This window comes from Sinohyriopsis cumingii, chromosome 12 (assembly GCF_028554795.1).
Source record: "Sinohyriopsis cumingii isolate HCF-2022 chromosome 12, ASM2855479v2, whole genome shotgun sequence".
Classification (NCBI taxonomy): domain Eukaryota; kingdom Metazoa; phylum Mollusca; class Bivalvia; order Unionida; family Unionidae; genus Sinohyriopsis; species Sinohyriopsis cumingii.
In genome coordinates, this window is record NC_142972.1 from 3,402,942 (window position 1) to 3,422,358 (window position 19,417).

General features: G+C 35.2%; 1 protein-coding gene across 1 annotated transcript in view; it reads left to right on the top strand.

The window, feature by feature from the left end:
* Positions 1-7,836: 7,836 nt before the first annotated feature.
* Positions 7,837-19,417, top strand: part of LOC149785926 (ATP-binding cassette sub-family C member 1-like) — a 196,261-nt gene continuing 184,680 nt past the window's right edge. The window contains exons 1-2 of the mRNA XM_089976163.1: positions 7,837-7,965; positions 14,085-14,267. Coding sequence (XP_089832289.1) covers positions 7,933-7,965; positions 14,085-14,267 — 216 coding nt within the window. The 5' untranslated portion in view covers positions 7,837-7,932. The remainder of the gene's footprint in view (positions 7,966-14,084; positions 14,268-19,417) is intronic.

The window sequence follows — 19,417 nt, forward strand, 5'->3', positions numbered from 1 at the left end:
TTATGTTTATGCCTCATGCTACGTCACACGACTGCTAAGTTACACAATTCTCTTAAAGAACAAAATACTTTGATAGGAAATTAAATAATTTCTGTTACGGAGATAACTTGATTAATATCTCTTGAGATGACTCTAAAGGCTTCTTGTAGATAACAATTTTACATTGATTCATGCAACTCATCCATACGTGTATGACTGAGAATATTTTTTGTTTATTGCGATACATAAAATACAGATTTGATGTATGATATTGATACATTCCTTAATATAAAAGAATTTATATCGTTGTGCTTTTACAGTCTTGAAGCATTTATTTTACGCAGAAGAGGTGGAACGATATGATACATATTCCAACTGTTTCAAAGATATATGTCTACAATTGATGAATTGCATGTACATTTTGAAAGATGACATGGCATTATTACAATCCCCAACGTGCGTTTAAGGGAAGCTGTTGGGCAAGATCGATTTATATACCTCAGGTGTTTGATATCCTATATCTCGGGGAAGTCCAAACATCATTTCATTTGCAAGAAATTTTCGCTGATTTACTTTATTGATGTAATTATTTCCATCGCAGTAAGACTCTCTTCTGTTGTTATCGGTTTCTTTGTGATTTAGCACGTCAGTCAACTTACAATGGAACTTTAAATCATAAAAAATTGTATAGAATGGTGAATCCAACCATCATATATAATATCTGTGGCATGCTTGAGCAATAACATTCAAGAGATATAGAATATAAAAAGAGCTAAACGTCACGAATCTATTGCAATTATAACCTTTTCAATATACGAAAAGCAATTTTGGAAACAGCAAAACATACATCTAAACGATGACATAGGCTGAGAGTTGAGTTTGATGTAGTTACATGTCTTATGTATGTAAAAAAGACAACGATCTTTTTCTTCTTAAAAGAACGAATAATTCTATCTAAAACTATAATCTTTTGAAAGATATATCCTTTGAAAATGCCAGTTTCCATTACCATCATCAGCTTAACACCTTCACTTTGTTATTCGTATTTAGTCATTAATATATACATATTCCACTTTGTTATCATTTTAGCAATTAATATGCAAATATAATGTTTTAAATTAAACATAAGAGTATAATTCAACTGATGTCCATTGCTTATTTCATCGCAAACCTTTATTTTTGTTACATTTTATTCATTGAACAAAAAAAAATTCAGAAAAAAAATGAAACCGCGATTTATTCGGATAACTTTGGCCATCCGATCCGCACAACAGTATTGTTTGCAGGACTGTGAGAAGGTACGATTAAAATAAATAGTTTCATGCATTTGAAATTTCTCTGCCAATCATTGTATCGTAAATTACTGAGGTAGTCCGAATGCAGATGTCCTCGTACGTTGGAGGTATGAGCCCTAAGACTGACCACAAGTTGTGAATGGGGTTGCCACAGGCGTGTGTCTTACTACTCTAAATATCGATGCACTGTTGATGGGGGGGGGGGTGTCATTCGGAATGTGATCGTCTGTTTCAAATACGGGTAGAATAAGTTCATCTCTCTAATTTTATTTTTGGCGCATGAATATCCAGCTAGATAAGAGAAGAAAAGAGTCTTCAGAAATGATTAAGTGTTGTAAATAACTCTAGAAGACGTTTCAACAATCAATGAAGTACCTGTATTTTGTAATTATTAATCGTATTCCTGCAGCTTTCAAATCAAAAGAAATGAAACATGCTGAACAATATGTTATACCACAAGTATGCAAATGAGAGTATCTTGAAGGAGACAGTCAAAAGACTTAGATAAATTTATCAGAACCTACGCTACATCATTATTTCATCGAGAGCCTTATTCCGATCTTCGGGTAAACGTAACAGAGTGGTCTGGGATTCATGATCTTTACAAAAAATAATATTTCTTAAAAATGTTTTCAGAAAATGATGCTGAACCTGGACTGATTTCTCAAAAGTTTGAATATTCTGTGTATAATCTGACAGGTCAATATTTGCTTTAATCAAGAGGATTGTTCTTTTTGGAACATTTTGAACTTCCTTAAGACGGTCTATAAAATATTTGACTGTTCAGGTTTGTTAATCAGATCTCTAATACGGCCAATAAGGATTGGTGCATTTTTCACTTTGACACGAATTTGGTCGCATCCAACAACCACCCACCCCCAGTAACTTTTCAGAATTTAATCTTATCATTGTGCGCACTTCTTCATTGATAACCTGCTTAAACCGAAAATGTGTGTCTATGTTAAAATTGTTCTGAATAATTTTGATACATGGACGAGTCAAAGGATCAAAAGTAACATGCTTGTTATGTGCCACATTAACATATAAATTACACTAGTCTACAAATTTTTAGAAGTCGTCTGCTTCAGAGATAAAATGTGCTATTATTATAGATACTGATGTGCTGAATTCAAGTATGACAATTAAAACAACCGATTGTCTGCTGTTTCCAATATATTTAAGCTATTAGAGTTTATGTTTGAGTATATTGTGTAGATAGTAGAGTTTTAATCATAAATTGTAAATCTAGATCTTTTCATGTGTTTATGGATGCTTTAAATCATAATATTTCACCTGTCCTGTGTATGTAACACTTAAAAAAAAACAGCAAAAGGGTTACATAAATAAAATGTATTATGAAACAAAAGGCAAAACTATATTATGTATATATAAGTACATAGTTTCAGTCCTTATTCAGTGTCTACTCGACGCTTCTTGATTTGTCTCAGTCCTTATTCAGTGTCTACTCGACGCTTCTTGATTTGTCTCTTGTATTCATTAAAAGGAGCATCTCCTATCACTGTCCAGCAATAGACTGCAGGCATTGATTGGTTCTATTTGTCCTGATAGCGTTTTGTTTCATTGTTGGAATATCCTGGTGAAATCGCTGGTCGTCTCCTCACTAACTGCGCCTCAGTTCGGTGGAAATTTTTTAGATGAGAGTGCAAAAGATATATCTTTAGTGACACATTGCAACCAAGGCTTTTGTATGCCTTGAGGAGGTTTTCCACCAAGTCCCTGTAGTTGTTTGCCTTGTTGTTTCCTAGAAAATTTGTTGCCACTAACTGGAAGGCTTTCCATGCAGTCTTTTTCTTGCCATGCAGTGTACGGTCAAATGCATCATCTCGAAGAAGTTCACAAATCTGAGTACCAGCAAGGACACCTTCCTGTGTCTTAGCTTCACTTAACCTTGGAAATTTTCCACGGACGTATTTGAAAGCTGCTTGTGTTTTGTCTTTGGCATTGACAACGTTCTTCATCAGACCCAGCTTGATGTACAATAGGATAGATCAAGTCAAAGATGTAGTTTAGTCATTTCTGGTTTGAATTCCCTTTATAACTCACCTATCCTCTGCCATTTCCAAGTCAAGGGTCGTAGGGCCTATATACTGACCCAGTATCAAAGCTTTAAAAGTAGTGGTTCATCAGGTCGATAGCATTTTACCGCATTTCATGTCTAAAAGAGATTAACCGGCAGTAGCAGAAAATGATGCTTTTAGCAAATATCGAAACCTGATTTATGATTATAACAGCGGAGCGATATTTTTTTTTAATGCCAGTGCAATATATCTACATATACAAAATGTATCAGAGTTGCAGAGGCGTAGCTATGATATTTTGCGCCCGGGACGAACTATAAAATTGGCGCCCCAGCCCCTTCCCCGTTTAATCACATTTTTGAATATTACCCTTGTTTACTTATTATAATGTAACGTTGTAAGCCTCATTTTGGCGCCCCTGTACCTTGGCGCCCGGGGACATATGTACCCCCCTGCCCCCCCCCCCCCAGCTACGCCTCTGCAGAGTTGGACCTAGGACCCCAAATTTCGGGGACACGCAACAAAATGTAAAGCGAGAAAGGAAATTTTTTACGTATAAAGCAACTATATTGTAACAAAAAATATATAATTTTATTTCCTTCCACAGTTTTGCCACCTTCGCTTTGTCGTCTGCCTTGTACAATCATGTTTTCCTTGAATATTTACATTATTGCAATAGACGTTTTATCATATACTCACATGTACTCAAGTAGCGCATGGAAACATTAACATATATAGTTTTTATCATCTTTAGCTACTTTGGCCTTTTTGCTGTCCCAGCTTGGACATCTAGCAAGGAAAAGTTGTAGATTTTATTATTTATTTTCTGATGAACAAAAAGCTGGGGGGGGGGGGAGAGAGGGAGACACAGACACAAATTACGGAGAAACCCACCATCCCGCTCTCGATGTGTAGGCAGTTCATAGCAACTTTGTATTTAAGGAAAAAGACAATAATACTAATTAGCGATATTGAAATGTACGATGAACATAACACTATTAGCCCTAAATAAATATTTTCGATTTCTCTTCAAAATCACTTTTGCATGAAAGTCACTCAAACTATAATACTACCCTACCACAATATTGGATTAAGTGGAATAGCCTGTGTAAGCGGAAATCACCCATTTCAACTAAACTTTCCCCATTAATAGTAGGAAAATATTAATTTGTTCTAAAAAGAAAATCCGAAGGGCGTCATAATTTTAGCTTTTGAAGTATAAAGTAACTTGAAGAACAAATACTGTGAGAGGAACAGCGGGGGAGGGGTACTATCTCAGATTGAAGGTTTAATGCGTTACCCAAGGATTCAGGGATTATCGTCTCTACGATGCAGTTTGACGAGGTATTTTTTTTATTCATTCCTTCTACTTGCCTACTCATTATTTGGCATTAAAAAATATCAAGCCATTTAGACAACCCTATCAGGCAATACGAGAGGAAAATATTAAATATGAATGATTAAATTAAAGCAATGAAATTAAAAGACCGTTAAGAAATCATTTGGATAAAGTTTCCCCTGGTAATGCAATGCAGGAAATCACGCTTAGTCTTCATTAATGGAATGATGTAATAAACAATATAGTCTGTATCCAATTATTTTGAACAAACAATATCTTTTGTAGGGACATATTCTTCTTGCTCGATTGTGTAATGAGTAGGCAGACTACACGGTTAAGCATTTTTAAATTCAGCGCATTCTCTTTATTTGGAGGGGTGCCTTAAACGATTGACATATATTTATACATTTAGATGGACGTTCAGGAGTTTAGTGAAGATGTCTTAAAAACTGTTGTTTGTCTTGTTCTGCAATATCCATCTCTGGTTAGGCCGTGCTCCGCATGCGGGCCTTCAGCACGGCTACGACGTGACTAGTGTCGGTCCTTTCGAACTAAAAATCACCTATATAATACATTCGTTATTCGTAAATTCGACTAGCTTTAAGAATGCCTCTATGCAAACGTGCACAACAATGTGATTCTGTCATTATATCGTGCTAAATTTACAAAATATTTATATTAACTCTATATAAGTCAATGGATTCACTAAAATATCGCTTTATGCCGTTATTTATGCTTTGAAAAAATCTAACTTTTGTCTTTTTTCTATGCAAATGTCCTCTATTATTGTGCACATATACATCTTTAGATAACCATAAATATTGCGGAGACAATGAATAAGCTTGAAATACACAGAAATGATATATGTTTCAAATACGTTACACGTGCTCATCAAAGATAATGGTTCCTTTTATCTGCATTCAGCTTTCGTCCTTTGTAAAGAGGCTATACCCAACAAAACACCAGAACCACTTTGTCCTCCGAAAAACTACTCACATGCCATACATTCTAATGACAACGATCGCTCAAGGTGCTAGTATTGATTAAAGGTTGCATTTCATCGAAATTTGAACCGTATTGCCATCAGGTTTTACATAATAATTTTGTCTTTGATTCTAAAGTTATTTCTCTCCTGCTGATATTGCACCCAGTGGCAAGTCTCTTTAGGGCCATTAACTCTTTGTGAAACTCCGTTTGATGTGATATCTGTAAAATCATCGGCACGATTTACAGTATCAACAGGTTCAATATCTACAATATTACCATTTTCATCTGCAATATTATCATCATCATTTTCACATACAGGATTTTCAATTTAATAATAAAATAAAATTCATACTACCACCCACTGCGTATTTAAACGTGAATATTGTCCTTTGCTGGCGGAGGAGAGAGGACAACGTCACACATATAAAGCATGATCAAATCGTTGAAAAACGGACAAGATATATCCAGAAGAAGAAGAAAAAAAAATAGACCTTTGTTATGATACGCTAAAGTCACATATCTCCTATGGCAACGAAAATGTACAGTCTAAAGAAACTAATGAATAGAATTAGGAATTGAACAAAGCTGTTACAAACGGAACATACAATGAGATAGAAAGAACAAATTTAACTGAAAATAAATTGGAGAAGATGAATGAGAAACAAATCAAAAACACATATAATATCTTTGTGAATGCTAGAGCTGCTAAAAGTTTGAAATCATTGTCAGATATTGTAAGTTATACAGTGACATCGGTGATTTGCAAATTTCTTTTCAGTCAACAACTGAAGAATGTTAACACCATGAATTGAAATCTGATTACAGGGCTTGAAATGGAATAACATAGTTAATATTATATACCATTTCAACTGGATTTTCGCTGAGCAGTATTGGATGTCAATTTGACAACATTCCGCATTCTATATTTTTTTTTTTTAAAAAGACAACGAAAGAAATTAGAGGTAAAACAACAACGGTTGTACAAATCACAACAAAAGATTCTTGATAAATAAAATGTATTTAATGTTCCGTTTATACTCGCTTATCAGACACGTCAAACTGCAAAATTATGACCCTGATTAGGGTCTATCTTGTTCTTCTACTGATTAGTTTTAGCAAGCTGCACAGACCCAGATCTACCGATACGTTAGGCAGATCTGGGTCTTTGCAATTTGTAGTTGAACTTGTCTAATAAGGGAGTATAGATGGCATGATACTTTGTTTTCGATGTATTTATGCCTTCAACATCAGTTACTAAAATGGTTGTCATTACATGAATTTTTGTGTATCATGCAATAAAGTCGGACAGAAAAAAAAATAGTTTAGACAATACTGTTAAAAATGGTATCAGTATTGAATTATCTACCTTAAAAGGTTCAACTTTTCTCTCTCTAACCGCTCCAGTGGCCTAGTGGTTAGAGCGTCCGCCTCGGATGCGGGAGGTCGCGGATTCGAACCCGGCCCGAGTCATGCCAAAGACTTATTAAAATAAATGGTACAAACAGTTGCCTAGGAGGTTAGTGATAGGACTGGTCGGCCTGGTGTCAGGATAATGTTACTAGGTGGGACATCATGCTACATGTCTGTGGCATGATGCCCCAGTGCTAGACGTCACTATAAACTGCCACACTGCAGACATCGTAGCGATATAACTGAAAAATTGTTAAAGCTACGTTAAAAATCCAAATCACACACACACATTTTTCTCTCTCTTATTTTATCTTTCGAAAGGATTTAATATCCTGTTTCTGCCTCTTTTTACTGGCTTTTATGTTTAATGTTTCGGATTTTGCGGGGATGGGCAAATATACGAACCCATATGATATTAGACCGACAAGTAGATCTCCGCTTTTCACTGACACTAGGCCTCCTGGTAAAATGTCCGAGGAAAAAACCCAAAGAAGTGGAAATCTCCTTGTCGGATACTGTGATAGGCATTATCTGTGTCTCTGTGTCCGCTGAAATGTGTTGTATTTGTTTCATGCTGTGTCGGTAAAATAGTTCGTCTATAGCAAAGGTTTTTATAGTACCCATATTGCCGATTAAAAAAATATAAAAAGTATTAATTAAAAAAAAAACATTGCTTATATAACATTGCTTCAAACTGACTATCTGAGTCAAATAATGCAAGACTCGATAGAGTGGTTATTTCCCTTGAAGCATCTTCACTATAGAATAGTTAATGAATATTGCAAGAGGGGTCGAAAACAAGAACGTCGGTGAACTTGGCGCATTTGGTTGTACAGATATATCAAAAATGATGTCAGCTTGACATTCAGATAATACATTTAGAATGGATGCATTTTGTGGCGGCGATGAGTTTTGGGTAACTGTACATGTTTGGACTAACTTTATATCTTACAGACGTTTTTCGTACTGTAATCTAAGCGATGACTGAGAATACTATAATTAAATAACTGTCTGCAAGTGTTTTTATTGGTCCACCGTTTGTACATTGATAAGCTTATATTTTGGAGGTGCCTTTTTTTTCCGAACTTAATAGTAGACTATGCAAAATAGGATAATTGACATTACATGAGCAGTCGTGTTTCATGCAATAAAGGATCATGTGTGGACCAACAAGTTGTTCTGCTCCTTTTATATGGCATGACTATAGTCGCGGAGAGCAACTTGTTGTCAGGATAATTTTGCTTTTTGGAATATGTGATGGTGGAGAAAAAAGGCGGGGCGGTTGGCTCCAAGGAATAATAATAACCTTGCCTGAACATTAAATTATTACCTTTTTATGTACAGTATGAAGGGTTTTGGAAGTTGCATGATTTGGAATGCAGTAAACTGTGACTTGAATGGCCATTGTTGGAGAAGACCACCTATGATGACAGACTACATTTTTAATGGTATCATCAACTGTTCTTTTTTATAATGTTATGACATCATTTTTCAATTTGGAGAAAGTTGTGCTTTTACATAATGACTTTGAATTCGTGGAGGACATCATCATTCTATGATGGTGTTTGCTCTTTGAGAGAATGCAGGATAAAGTTAGATAACTTGTATATGTCTGACTGAGAGATTTCGGAAACGCTTAATTATGCATATTTGGATGCCAATTTTTGATCTGGGATGCAGAAAATCACTTAGGCGGGAGTGCTCCGTACGCATGTAATAGGTGTGCAGCAAAATTCAAAGACTTGCCAGTCCTGCTTCAGCCACCTGCTTTGTGGGAAAATGTGTTGATCAGTTAGCTGTGCTGATATTTACAATGACAGAATTCAGTGACTGAAAGACCCCTTGATACATACATGTTGCCATCTTATAAGAGTACATAAAAAAAGAACATGATGCAATAGCTGGGCGGCAAGTTCAATGGCTTTGACTGATGGCTGCATGGGAAAATGTACTAATATTTACAGTGATTGAATTCAGAGGCAGAAAGACCCAGAGATGTACATGTGGTCAATTATAAAAGTACATCAAATAAACAACTTTAGCTTTTGTTATTGTGTTCATTTCCGAATGTAGCGGAATAAGCAGCGCATGTGACCTCAAAATCAAGACATGTTGAGACTTAGACAATATGCCATTCATAAGTGGGTAACAAGTTGCCTAAAAATGTAAACTTTGCCTTCTTCTATTAGGAAAGCAAAAACGACTTTGCCCTGTGATTATTTAAGAGGTACACTGACTGACCATACCGTATTTTTTTTAAAATGCCCCTGGCTTTAGCTTGCTTAGTTCTAGTAGCGAAATGTATTCATCAATACATCAGTAACAAGGCCTAGTTTTGATATCAGTTACGTTGACAAATTCTTGCCCGTTCACAAGCATTATGTTTTGATAGCTGATTGACCATCAACCCTTTTCTGAGTAAGGTAGCAACTATCAATTTCCTGCATGCTATCCTCTGATGATAAAACATACAAACTTGTGTTTTAAGATCAGAATCGGTGATCTTGATATATATTAACTGCCTCTTACACACTATTTGGTCATAAAATTAGTTTGAAACTTTAAGTGAACCAGTAGGCCTAATGGGAAAAACAGCAAATCGGATACTATTTATTTGTCTAAAATCACTACAAGTACATATACAAATAAATAAACCATAAGTACATATACAAATAAATAAACCATAAATTTGTGATCCTGATTACATTACGAAAACCTCTCATCTAAAAATAGATGCACTCACGTCTGTGTTGATTCTGAAGGAAAGGGACTGCAACTTTTGATGGTGGGACTCCTATTTTTACCAAAATGGGAGTCCTGGACTCCTAGTTTTAAAATCCTAGCGAGACCTCTGCTGACTACCAGTCACATATACTTTCCAATAAAAACAGCCGATTTCTAGAAATGTTCCTGAAAATACCTCCTCAAACTGTATCCATGGCAGCAGTTTTGTGAAACTGAAAATTCATACTTTGTTGTTGCTATGGGTTAATTCCACATTTCAGCACATGATGGGCTATACATGATGGAAAACTTGCTTTGAGTAAACAAAATTAAAAGTTACTATTTATAAGCATAAATCAGATGTTTAATTAGCAGAATATTCATTTATATAAATGTGTTAGAAAGGAAATATAGACAATAAGGAATCTTGCATATGTTCAATTTTCAGTAGTGAAATCCGTTGTCAGACCTCTCCAAAGTCCCATTTTATTTCCAAAAGACCTACTCCAAAGTCCCACTTTATTTCCAAGAGACCTACTCCAAAGTCACACTTTATTTCCAAAAGACCTACTCCAAAGTCCCACTTTATTTCCAAAAGACCTACTCCAAAGCCTTGATGCCAAATTCTACCTGTTGAATACATAGCTCATTTATATTTTCAAAATGGGAGCAAACTTTTGACAGCTTGAGTTATTTAAGAGGTCACGGGCACAGAAAGTCAAAATGGCACTGACTTAAGCAACACATAGCGTAAGGAAAATGTACAGAGAGTTTTATTAACTTCATTCATTATAGCATAGACTTAATTCATTGCTGAATATTTTCTAAAAGACAATCTTTATTAATAATTAAATATCTCTTGAGTAAAAACTGAAGTTTATGGGAGTTTAAATAATGAGAATCAAGACAGAAAAAGGTGGTTATTTTTTGTCTGAAACTGCAGTTTGTTTATGTCCAATAGATACCACTAAATTGACTTCCATTGTTGTGGAAAAGGACAGTGTACAAAATTCCAGGTTGTCCCCAAAAATCTTTACCCTCCCCACCATTGTCTTGGAAGATGATATATCTTGAGAAACCACTTTTGGCAGAAGGGTATGTCTCAAAAAACAGGTTTTAGTGTATTTTACAGATGGGGAGGCAGAAGGGTAGATACAACTCTAGTAAATAATTATTCTAATTTTAAAACTCTCTTTTTTCCTCTCTCCATTTAATGTTCATGTATGCAGGCAGACTGCAGTTACAGATTCTTCTGCATTGTACAGATTTGCCTTTATAAGTATTGATATACAGACATATTGGTACAGATTTTTTATGATGATATCAATCACATTTTTAAAGTTATCATTGGTTTTATATTTCTCCAGCAACTGCATTTTTTTCCCCCCCCAAAAATATATTTGATAAGCAAAAATATTGCCAACTGACAGTTGAGTTTTTTTTTTAATCTTTAAAATTGAGATGGTCTCTGCAGTTAATGAGAGCCATTCATTATACTGGCAAGCGAGGGCACTTTATACTGATGGATATTCCAATAAGGCAGTGTCATAATGCATACAAAACCAAAATGAAGTAACATTATGTTTTATTTGGTTATTATTGGTCAGGTACAAAACTTATGTGAAATAAATTAAGTAGCAATAATGACAACATTCAAGGAATTTAATAGAATCTGTGATAATGTTTGTGTTATAAGATCATAATGGAGTATAAAGCAATGTATCTCCATTTCATAGCTATTATTAATATAGTAGTTTTAATTATGTCATTTTTTGACAGTTAAATTTTATATATATATATATATATATATATAATTTTCCATTTTATATTATATAAATTTTCAGTTATTATTAAAGAGTTCCTTGTTAACTTAATGTAAATGCTGGGTTTTTTGACAACTTTTGATAAAAATTAGGATATGTTCTGCAACCTGTGTGGTGCCACATGAATATCAGACCTTTTTATCAATTAATATGTAATAGATATATTTTGAAAATGTAGGTCAAAGACCACATTTGGTTTCTTCAAGTGTACTCTACATTGAAAACTTAGACAACATTTTTAAAATAGAGAGTCCATGACCTGAAACTGGAGTTCCTGGATCAGAGCTGATCAAATCTCATACCCCAGCATCCAATACTATTCATTTTTGAAGTCAAACAAGTAAAGTTTTGCAAGAGCCTGGGTCAAGTGCTTATTTTCTATCTTTAATCAAGTTGGTAAGCACCAGATTTTAACCAAAAAAATCCAGTATGATTCATTATCATTGTTTTAAACTATGGTATGTTGTTTTTACTCAAGCCAGATACTCATCAGTGAATCACTCTTTGATTTCAATCCAGCAGGTCAGTGCAATTAAAATAATGTAAGGTTCTTTGCTGACAGTGTTGGTTGCCTTTTATGAAGTAATTAAATGACGTTAATAATTCTTTAACTTTTGATTGATTATATATATCAACTTCCACATGCGATGTTCCGTTTCAAGTGAAGTTATTATGATAATCGAGGAGCTGTCCGTAATTATATCTAAAGGACAAAATTTATGTTATGCCAACATTTAAAGTATTTGATGAATGAGTGAGATGGTCTTGACTTTGTGGATGAAAAGTGAGTTTGGTCAATTATTTGTATGAAGAAGGTAATAGAGATTATTCATAGAAGAAATATTCAGATGAAAGCACAAGGATAAAATGTAAGGTTGCCACTTAGTCTGGGGAAACTATTTTATTATAGAGACATAGACCAGACTGGTAGCAGAACATATCAAAAAGGACATAACTGAGACAGAAATTTTCCACAACATTCGATTGATAATTATACATGGTTGAATCACTGAAGGAAAAATGTCTTGCAGTTATTGTAAGCAATATCCCACAGGTTGGAAATTCAAGTGTGTTTGTCAGGAACTGACAAATTTATGACAACCAACCAAGTCTCATTACAGCTCTGGACATCGTAACACTTGCCAGCATCAAATCTCATTACACCTCTGGACCTTGCGACACTTCCAGCCTTTACATAAATTCTCTGAAGTTAGACTTGCTGTCACTCCAGTAGGAAAGGCTATTGTAAAACTAAGTGAAGATTAATTGAAAAGAAACAGATGGGAGCTCTCTTTACTAAAAGCCTATACCCGAGTTCAATATGGAAAACCATTTTCTGATATGGTGATGTTGTGTGCATTCTAGAAGAAGAACAGAATTGAACTTGTTAATTACAAGAAGAGATGCTGGGAATGAGACTTTGTTCTGTCATTTCATCAAACCTTAAAGATGTTAGGAAAGTCTGAATTCTAGTAAATTTCTTTCCATAACTGCAAATGGAATACCAATGCCAATGTATCCCTAGTAAGAAATAGTGTAAAATACCCTGAAAATCAAAAACTGAAAATGTAAGTCCTTTGAGAAAACAAGAATGTTGCACATTATCCATTTGTTCTTTCGATTGAAGTGCATGCATCTCATCAAGTCTAGACCAGTTATTGAACAGGTGGGACAAGAGAAAAGGTAGGTGGTACAGGTGAATGAAACAAAACTTTTTGATCATCCCTGCCCTTAATGCAACTCTTTTCACTACAGAGAGGTTTGAATTTGAGTACGTAATTATCAGAGGAAGTACTTGTATTCTGGTAAGAAGAATGGCACAAACAAAATGATAGCAGAGATTTTTTGTATGTGTCCAGTTTAGGACTGTCATGTTTGCACAAGCAAACACCATTGTTTCATGTTTGTTACATAAATGTTTACATAATCAATATTCTGTTAAATTAATAAAGCGTGTTATCTATGATGATGTGTAAAAGTTTGGAATGCTTGTCATATAAACATGGCTGACAAAAACATGGTTTGAAACTTGGAAATATTTAATAGAGGTAGAAATCGTGGGATAATGTTTAAATGTAACATCTCTGCAGCAGAGTTATCTCTCTCTCTGGTGGTGGTACCAACAATGTCCAAAAAATAAATTTTATAAGAAATCTTTGGTCAAGTAATCAAAAAGTTCTTTAAGCCACAGGTTGCCAAGGATTGAAATCATTCATCTTTACCGATAACTGTGATATCACCGCTGTATAGGTTTATGTCTCTGGCTCAGCCAAAATTTGCATGTTAAAAAGCTTGCCAGTAGCTTCCTTTGGGTCAGTGGTTCTTGCTGAGGTTTCCCTGGGTTTTTTGTCATCCAGTTTTACTGGTTGCAGTTTTGTAAGCATTCACTAGAAGGAAATGAACTAAGCCATTTACATGTTTAAATGTTGCAGCCTTACTTGAAACCAGCACTTCCAAAACCGTTAAATTTATTTCATACACTTTTCAGAATGCAAGTCAGACATGGGGAGAGACTGCCACCTGGCCGCAATTTACAGAATGCTTCCAGAATACTGTCCTAGTCTGGGTAGCTGGTGGTTGGCTGTGGCTTGCCTCCCCATTCTACATGGCCTACATTGCATCTTGTAAAAGCAACCCACTACACAACTGCTGGAGGAGCTTTTCAAAACTGGTACAGTATTTATTTTCAAAATTTCTTTTCAGAATTATAATTTCTGCTTAATATTTAAATGTTCTACAGTGTAGTATTTAAAGAATACGCAACACTTAAAATAATATGCTGCAATCTTTCTTTTCCTAAAATTGATAATTTCTTAAACAAAAATCCTGCTAATAAGCAAATTAAATTTAAATGGTTTCAGAAATGTGCCATGTAAAGGACATGTATTTTTACTGATTTTGAATTTTTTTATAAAGGACAAGTTACTATGTTTAAAGGACAAGTTGTCCCAATACAGCCTACAGTATCTAGTTTTTCAGCAGGTTAAAAACTGGCCAAGGAATAAACATTGTAATGGTGTTGCATCAGTTTGTCTTTATTTCATTTGTCTGACAATATAAGAGTCATTTTCCTGGGCAGCTAAGATAATGGACAGGACCATTTTCTTGAATGGAAGTATTGAGTGATACCATAGGTGTGTTCTCCAAGCTCATAATTTTTGTAATTTCTTGAGCAGATTCAGCCAATTCATAATGTCTTTGGGAAGAGTAACATCTTCCTCCAACAATGTACGTTGTATGTTTACAGGTCTAAGCAATTTAATTTGTGCCTTTAATTGCAGCAGCAACTGTACTGCTCCTATGGAAAAATGATAACAATCCTTCTCATACGAGTAGGAATTCTTGACACACATCCTTGACACACATCCTTGACACATCCTTGACACACATCCTTGATACACATTCTTGACACACATCCTTGATGCACATCCTTGACACACATCCTTGATACACATCATTGACACACATCCTTGATACACATCCTTGACACACATCCTTGATACACATCCTTGACACACATCCTTGATACACATCATTGACACACATCCTTGATACACATCATTGACACACATCCTTGAAACACATCATTGACACACATCCTTGACACACATCCTTGATACACATCCTTGACACACATCCTTGATACACATCTTTGACACACATCCTTGATACACATCCTTGACACACATCCTTGATACACATCCTTGATACACATCATTGACACACATCCTTGACACACATCCTTGATACACATCATTGACACACATCCTTGACACACACTTTGATACACATCCTTGACACACATCCTTGATACACATCATTGACACACATCCTTTATACACATCCTTGACACACATCCTTGACACACATCCTTGATACACATCCTTGATACACATCCTTGACACACATCATTGACACACATCCTTGATACACATCCTTGACACACATCCTTGATACACATCATTGACACACATCCTTGACACACATCCTTGATACACATCATTGACACACATCCTTGATACACATCCTTGATACACATCCTTGACACACATCCTCGATACACATCATTGACACACATCCTTGACACACATCCTTGATACACATCATTGACACACATCCTTGACACACATCATTGACACACATCCTTGATACACATCATTGACACACATCCTTGACACACATCCTTGATACACATCCTTGACAAACATCATTGATACACATCCTTGACACACATCCTTGACACACATCCTTGATATTTAATGCTTGGCACACTGCTAGGTTTAGAGTGTGAGCATAACAGCTAATATAACGGTTGCATCTGGACTCCGAAGCAGCTACAGCCATATTAGCGACATTGTCTGTCACTAAAGGGGAATATTGTATAGACTCCATTTCTCAATAATGTCCACTAATACTTTAACGATGTTCAAACCAGTGTGACTCTGGAAGTTCCCTGGTCTGGAGAATGAAAGACTACATCTTTCAATCCTCAGTTAAAATTGAAGCAGTAATAGCCACATATTATTCATTGGCTCTACTCATCCAACTGTCTGTGGTGAGTGTTACATGCAAATTCAAGAGACATGTTTTAATCATGTCTTTGCAAGCTTTATACAGTTGCTGTCCAGCACCACTGTTTTGGAGATGCAATTGTGTGATAGTAAGTTATATTGAGGATCCAAAACCCTAACTACTTTTTTAAACCAACATTTGAAACAACAACGAAAGGTTGCAGATCTTTTACAACAAATCTAGTGACAGCAGTTATGTTATGTCGAACACTTTTGTTGTTATACATAGATGTGAGTGCAGTGGAAAACATTGCCAAAATTGCTTTTTGTCACTTTTCACCATGGTTGAAGTAGTGCCACTGGTGACCCACCTATAATGCCATTAACCTTGTCATCTTGTGGTGTTGAATTAGATGAGTTCTTAAATTCGTCATTCCACCTTCCTTAATGTTCATCATTATTGCACTTTTTACATTCTTCAATTTCACCACTACTCTTCATTGTCTTGAAGCTGAAAATTTCAAAGACAACACCTTTTCGCTTTTATGTTGGGAATAATATCAAAATCAAATCTTTAAAAACTATAAATTTCTGAAAATTAAAATTCAGGTGTACATGCCATGCATCTAACTTAAAAACAACTTGACATTAATCAGTATTTAGAGACAAGAAAGTTAAGTGATTTCAGCACGTTGATCTCTCTGACATTGCATTTCACATTGAAAACATAAGATGTGGCTGCTGTATGTTTAAAATTTTTGTTCTCCTTTGATTCTTTGACATAAATATCTAAGGCAAAGTCAGGTTTATGAATTATTACTTTTAGCTGGAAAAATATCCTTTACTCTTGACTTGCCAAACTCACTTTTCCTGAACAATGGTACTGTCTGTCCATCATGTTTGAATTTCTCTTTCAATCTTGTGCTAAGCGCGCATCTAGAAACAAAATGAAAATATGGGTCTTGAATTATATTGGAAAATATGTGAAAGATACACATAATTGTAGGATGAAAGCAAGACCTTGAAAAAAATAATTGTACAGAAAATCATTTTGCATTATTTATTACCAGAACAGCAAACCACAATATAATGATATACCAGCATATTGTTGCATCACTACATGTCTGTGTTGTACTTCTTGTTATCACACGATTACTGTGTTGTTATGTTCTGTCTTCTCGATGAATCTGGTTTTCTCCAGTCTGATGTGACAGGTTTCAGGTCCAGGTTGCTGTGACAGGTTTCTGGTCACTGTTCTCTAAAAAAATATGTTAAGAATTAGGTATGCTGTAGTTCTTTTTACAAACATTGTGACTTTCACTTAATATTTTCTAATTATTTTTGTACATATCAGAAAGGGGTTTATTGAATACATGCCAACCATTATGCTTTTTTTCACCAATTTATGTCTTATGTTAGCCTATATATGGATTATGCTTTTTTGGTTCATTAAAAAATAAAATAATTATAATGCAATAAAAAGTTGTGTTTGTCTTTTTGATTATCATCTCTTTAATTCTACTCATAGAAGTTTGAGAACATTATTAAAAAGATGATAGGTGCATACAAATAGCATAACAGTAAAAGATGTCATAGATGTACTTGTGGTTTCCTTATTTTATATTTATAGCAACTGTATATGCCTCTCCGATTTATTATCTTGTTAAGGCAGTTAGGTAGTGGACCAGTCTGTACTTGTAAACAAAATGTCACCAGACGCTAAGTGAAACAGACTTAATGTGTGATTTCTGGATGAAAATGTCAGAGCAAATAGATGTTTTCAAACTTCAAAACATTTCAGATCAGAAAAGGACAAATCAACACTGCTTTACAAACTTTAAAAAATGACTTGAGTAAGTCATGTTCATTGCAGAATTCAATCACGACTTCATGTTCATGATCATTCAGCATAAGTTATACATGTAGACTAGTTAAAGGGAGTGCAGAATATAAATAATATGTCAGTATATTTTGTTTGTATTTTTGGTTCTAACCCACATGGATTGCACCCCTTGAGATAAGAATTTTGACCAGCTGCAGAACCAAGTTAGTAACAAAAATGTATTTTTTTCATACAGTCTGCAGTAATTACGGTATGTAATATATAGGTTGCACTTAAATTATGCTATTCTGCCACTGATATTAGCAATAATTATGCTTATACCTTTGTGGCATGTGGGGTGGCATGTATGTCATGTGACCTTTGATGTCATGGTCATGTAGGTTGCAAAATTTGTCTAGTCATGTGACAAGCCGTGCAAATGATGAATGCCAGGTCAGATTTCATCAATGCTGTAGTTTTGTTTCAACCCTCAGTGAATTAAAGAAAGATCAAATGTTATCCTCACAATTTCTGAGAAAATAAAGCATCTTCCTATCACTTTCATGCACATATAGACAGATGTAAGGTTATTTAAGTTTGCAAGACCCATTAGATAGTGGCTACCCTTGCCGCTACAATGTGGTGGTGATGAATTCCAACTTTTTTATATGCACTTGGCTCTGACCCCACACCTCTAATGATAATGCTAAAACATCTAACATGGGCTGAGAAGATTCATGGGAAACTCTGACTAGGATTACATTACTGTTGACTTTTGTGGTGTTGACTTGTCTATTATCAACACAGATCCTGTTTAGATATGAAATGTACATGTATTCATTTCATTATTCTCAACAAAGTTTTCCTGACTTTATACAAATGATAAACCATGCATTTATCATATTGGCTGATTCATATTTTTACCAGTAAAATTTGGCCTGGTACTGACTTTTTCCATCCTTGAAGTACTGTTAGTTGCACAACCCTAACTTAATCTCGCCACAGTCAGTATCAAAAAGACAAAGATCGTGTACCATGTGAACCAGGAAAGTCTAATGTAGGGCTTGCCATTACAGTGAATGGCTAATCCTCCTGGCAGTGGACAAGTTCATCCTACTTCTATGCTGTCATATGCTGACCACATTAATGATGAAACCAATGCCAGAATTGCAAAAGCCTGTCTGGCCATTGGTAGACTACATGTAAATATGTGGGAGTGCAGGGGCATCAGTCTGAAAACTAAACTGAAGGTCTACAAGATTATTGTGTTGCTGATCCTGAATGTAAAACATGGATGCTGTACAGATGCCACACCAAGAAGGTGAACCATTTTTATATTGACTGCCTGAGGAAACTGATGAGGGTAACACAGCAGGACAGAGTCCCAGACACTGAGGTTCTTATACAGGCAGGCATTCCAAGCATCCACTCTGCCAATTTCACAGGCCTCCTCTCCAGGACATCAGGTAATTGACTACCTAAGAAAAT